The sequence below is a fragment of the Rutidosis leptorrhynchoides genome, chromosome 8, assembly GCF_046630445.1.
Source record: "Rutidosis leptorrhynchoides isolate AG116_Rl617_1_P2 chromosome 8, CSIRO_AGI_Rlap_v1, whole genome shotgun sequence".
Lineage (NCBI taxonomy): Eukaryota > Viridiplantae > Streptophyta > Magnoliopsida > Asterales > Asteraceae > Rutidosis > Rutidosis leptorrhynchoides.
In genome coordinates, this window is record NC_092340.1 from 357,948,772 (window position 1) to 357,953,843 (window position 5,072).

Consider the following 5,072-nt stretch of genomic DNA (forward strand, 5'->3'; position numbering starts at 1 on the left):
TTACTTATTCACCAGTTATTAATAGCATTATCATTGTTTATTGAGGACTTTATTGTTGGATGGAATCCAAATGTATCATTTCAATATCGTTACCTATCTACAAAACCTGACCAAAACATTTTTAAAATGCAAACAACCAATAAATATCAAAATTTGTAATTACATGATTACGAGTCAATAGGTTGGCACATATCGATTCAAAATCGTTACCTATCATCTTATTAACAGGTCACAAATACATCATATAGTCATACAAAAAATTGTAAAATTAAATGAGAACCAACAAATAAAATCATTGTAAAATCATTAACAACGATGGAAACCAAAAATACTTAGAAGGTGACAAAAGATACTACGATAAGAAAGAGAACAAGGCAAAGGTTGATCAAAGATATCCTTATCTTTATCTTAATGATTGCTTATCTTTATCTTAATAATTGCTATAGCTATGTTTATAACTTTAAGCAATCAAACATACATACATATACAAAACAAATATATAAGCCTACTACTTTCTTTATCTCCCCCCAAAAAAACCCAATTTTATCCATAAAAATCCAATTTTTACAACTTTCTTGAAATTCTGGTGTCAGAACTCAAAAGGGTTTCAGAATTGATGTATCAGAAACAATCAAACAGCAACACTTCTCTTTTTAGAGATTCCATTGAAGCCCTTGAAGCTCATATCCGCCATGCCAATACCTTGAAGCTCATTACCTGTTTACTTATTCACCAGTTATTAATAGCATTATCATTGTTTATTGAGGACTTTATTGTTGGATGGAATCCAAATGTATCATTTCAATATCGTTACCTATCTACAAAACCTGACCAAAACATTTTTAAAATGCAAACAACCAATAAATATCAAAATTTGTAATTACATGATTACGAGTCAATAGGTTGGCACATATCGATTCAAAATCGTTACCTATCATCTTATTAACAGGTCACAAATACGTCATATAGTCATACAAAAAATTGTAAAATTAAATGAGAACCAACAAATAAAATCATTGTAAAATCATTAACAACGATGGAAACCAAAAATACTTAGAAGGTGACAAAAGATACTACGATAAGAAAGAGAACAAGGCAAAGGTTGATCAAAGATATCCTTATCTTTATCTTAATGATTGCTTATCTTTATCTTAATGATTGCTATAGCTATGTTTATAACTTTAAGCAATCAAACATACATACATATACAAAACAAATATATAAGCCTACTACTTTCTTTATCTCCCCCAAAAAAAACCCAATTTTATCCATAAAAATCCAATTTTTACAACTTTCTTGAAATTCTGGTGTCAGAACTCAAAAGGGTTTCAGAATTGATGTATCAGAAACAATCAAACAGCAACACTTCTCTTTTTAGAGATTCCATTGAAGCCCTTGAAGCTCATATCCACCATGCCAATACCTTGAAGCTCATTACCTGTTTACTTATTCACCAGTTATTAATAGCATTATCATTGTTTATTGAGGACTTTATTGTTGGATGGAATCCAAATGTATCATTTCAATATCGTTACCTATCTACAAAACCTGACCAAAACATTTTTAAAATGCAAACAACCAATAAATATCAAAATTTGTAATTACATGATTACGAGTCAATAGGTTGGCACATATCGATTCAAAATCGTTACCTATCATCTTATTAGCAGGTCACAAATACGTCGTATAGTCATACAAAAAATTGTAAAATTAAATGAGAACCAACAAATAAAATCATTGTAAAATTATTAACAACGATGGAAACCAAAAATACTTAAAAAGTGACAAAAGATACTACGATAAGAAAAAGAACAAGCAAAGGTTGATCAAAGATATCCTTATCTTTATCTTAATGATTGCTTATCTTTATCTTAATGATTGCTATAGCTATGTTTATAACTTTAAGCAATCAAACATACATACATATACAAAACAAATATATAAGCCTACTACTTTCTTTATCTCCCCCAAAAAAAAACCCAATTTTATCCATAAAAATCCAATTTTTACAACTTTCTTGAAATTCTGGTGTCAGAACTCAAAAGGGTTTCAGAATTGATGTATCAGAAACAATCAAACAGCAACACTTCTCTTTTTAGAGATTCCATTGAAGCCCTTGAAGCTCATATCCGCCATGCCAATACCTTGTAATTAATCTCTCTTGTAATTCTACTATTTTTTAATTTTTTTTTTTTTGTTTGCTTACAATATACTAAACCCATGTTATAAATTGTTTAATTTTTCGTTTCTTGTAATCAAGTTTAAATTTTTTTTTAAAGCTATAAATTTTTTTTTTTTTGTTTGGATGATCGCCTGTTGTGGAGTAATTTTGACTTTTAGAGTCAAGGAATAAGTTGTTGACTTTAAGTTTTTGATGGAGGTGGTTTTTGTTAGCGAGTGATAATTAGTAGCCAAGATTGATCAATACAGAAAAGTTATCATATATTACAGTTTGAGCTATAATTTGACAAACTGTGATGTGAATTTTATATTTTAAGAGCAGTTGGTTTGAATGCTAGAGCCTAGAAGACAACAGTAGACTAATAATTTCAAGACCATATCAGTCACGTTCTTAACATCTTCAATCTGTGTCCATTTTTTTCTGAAAATTATACAATAATAACTTGAAATTTCTAGAGAAGAAGACATTTTGTATTTTGATTATTTGTCAAAAAAGTTTTTTTTTTTTTTTTTTTTTTTTTTTTTTTTTTTTTTTGTATGACTGACAATCTGAATTTAGAAATCTTGTTGGGTTTAGTAAGATGTTCTACACAGGAAACTAGTAATTTTGGTAGATTGGTCCAAACATTATGTGCCTAAAATACAGATACTCCATACCTAAATTATGTATGGTTCACAAAAAATCCCAAATATCTCACAATTTAGGGCAAATTTGATATCAAGCCTTAAGTAGTAAAGTGATAGCTTAAAACTCAAAGATAAGACCAGATTGGTTTTCACCAGGGGTGTTGTAAACTTGTGCGTTGAGACTGTTCCATCGGCTGGTCATGGGCCCACAAATCATATTATCATTGTTCAATGAATGTCTGAAAGTTCGGTTATACAATCTTCCCACATCATGAACTGCAGAATCGTATGTTTGTTTGTTCTCTCTTTTAAATGTGTTTGGATTTTTTTTTTATTTTTTTATATTTTTGATTCGATTTATTTAACAGGGCAGCTGCTTTACCTCCAGACGATGATGGGGATTGTGTGCGAATGAAATTGTCGTACAGCACATTTGCTCCGTTCTTGCTTTACTTAATTGATTGGATGGACTTTAGTTGCACCGATTCGATTCCAACTTATCTTGGCCTTCTTCATATACTTGTATACAAGGTCAACTCTCGTTTCTTTTTTACTTTGACTGAAAAAAGTAGAAAACTTTGAACTCCACTAAGTGAGTATAAGCACAAAAAAGACCTAAATAATCAGATAATCAATGTATTTTTTTGCTATAACTACCACTAAACAATTATTTAAAACTCATTATTTGACCATGAATGAAATCAAAATATAAAAAAAAAAATGCTCCAATATTTGAATGCGCAGGTTTACGTGGATGGCATTCAAACAATGTCGTCTCAAGAAAGATGTGCTACTTTAAGAGAATTCTATGGTCTACTTTTATTAAATTTGGTTACTATCTTACTTAATTTGCTTATTTTGTCATTTTCTTTCTGAAATGTTAATTTTTGCAGCTGTTATATACCCTTCACTGAAGCAGCTCGATGGATATTTGACCGAGCTTAAGGATATCGATGATAACTGTAAAATCTACTGTGAAAATGTTAAAAGAGATGATGAATGTGGGATATGTATGGAAACTAGTAACAAAATGGCGTTGCCTAATTGTGGCCACTCGATGTGCATTGGGTGCTTTCGCGATTGGTAAGATTTTTTCATCTTCAGACTAAGGGTATTTTGGTCATTTCACTTCTCTCAGGGACGAATTGATTCAAAAGTGACCATAGGGATGGAGGGTGTTATTAATTATTTGGAGGGACTAAACATCCAAAACCAAAAGACCATAGGGATGATTGTTTGACTCTAAAAATGTCAAATGTATTAACAACAAGAAGTTTAAGAACAACTGTGACATTTAGTTTCTTAAACAAATGTACTTGATATAACAGGAACACAAGATCTAAGTCGTGCCCGTATTGTCGAGGAAACTTAAAGAAGGTGCATTCGGGAGATTTATGGGTGTTGACCAACGAAAGCGATTCAGTTGACATAATCACATTAGCAAAAAAGAATCTAAGAAGCTTTTATCTTTACATCGAGAGCTTGCCATTTGCCATGCCTGACACTCATTTCTTGCTGTATGAATATCTAATCTGACCAGTTTAGCTAAACTGGTTTTTGAACCTGTCGCTGTATGTAGAGCATTTATTATAATTAATTATTAATCCGTGTATAATTGATGGTGTTGTATGTAATTATAAAGTAGCATTCAACTCGGACTTTTTTTGGGACCGAATATTGTAATGGAAATGACAAAAGCTTATAGCTTTTGTTCATGATACCGATGAATTAGTTGAAGGAAACGATCTTTTGTCTGTTTTGATGATCAAGTTGTGTGATTTCTTGTTTCTTCACTACTGTAAGTATTGATTCTTGAACTCCTTTATGAAACCTTGCTAGTAATGAAAATGATATACGTATTGTTTATACACATGACACATGAGCTTTTATAAATAGAGTCACTAGAATTTATGTAATACTGACTAAAAAAGTAGGGTGTTTCTAAAATTTGTTGGTGTTTTTTTTTTTTTTTTTTTTTTTTTTCTCTAGGTACTCCCATACCTAGTAATCTAGTATTTTAAAATAAAAATAATATTAAATATCAAATATATAAGCATATGAATCCTTAAATTTATACTATCAAATGTTGTAGGAAGTATAATTTAATTATGGAGAATGCTAACCATAGCCCTTACGGCTATGATTAAGCTTACTAAATATATATTAATTCCATAAATGTAAGTCATTCCTCCTATAAATAAATATTTACATCAAAGTTATATATGGAAAGTAAGTATTAAAATGAAATACACTTTGTAATTAAT

At 30.1% G+C, this 5,072-nt stretch overlaps 1 protein-coding gene across 3 annotated transcripts; it reads left to right on the top strand.

Annotated features, from left to right (window-relative positions):
* The first annotated feature begins 1,914 nt into the window (after positions 1-1,914).
* LOC139862047 (E3 ubiquitin-protein ligase AIRP2-like) lies at positions 1,915-4,567 on the top strand. Of its 3 annotated transcripts, none has more exons than XM_071850595.1 (5): positions 1,915-2,147; positions 3,177-3,339; positions 3,553-3,619; positions 3,702-3,891; positions 4,137-4,567. In XM_071850595.1, exons 1-5 carry the CDS (start codon positions 2,059-2,061, stop codon positions 4,342-4,344), a joined length of 717 nt encoding a protein of 238 aa, XP_071706696.1. In that variant the 5' UTR covers positions 1,915-2,058; the 3' UTR covers positions 4,345-4,567. The 3 variants fall into 3 exon arrangements, with proteins under 3 accessions (XP_071706696.1, XP_071706698.1, XP_071706697.1); XM_071850597.1 differs by having other exon boundaries at positions 2,049-2,163; XM_071850596.1 differs by lacking the exon at positions 1,915-2,147 and adding an exon at positions 2,722-3,094.
* Positions 4,568-5,072: the final 505 nt, after the last annotated feature.

Coding starts and splice junctions, on each gene's coding strand:
- LOC139862047 (XM_071850595.1), top strand. CDS start 2,059: ATGTATCAGAAACAATCAAACAGCAACACTTCTCTTTTTAGAGATTCC. Junction 3,340..3,552: donor TTCATATACTTGTATACAAG/GTCAACTCTCGT, acceptor TTGAATGCGCAG/GTTTACGTGGATGGCATTCA. Junction 3,620..3,701: donor TACTTTAAGAGAATTCTATG/GTCTACTTTTAT, acceptor TAATTTTTGCAG/CTGTTATATACCCTTCACTG.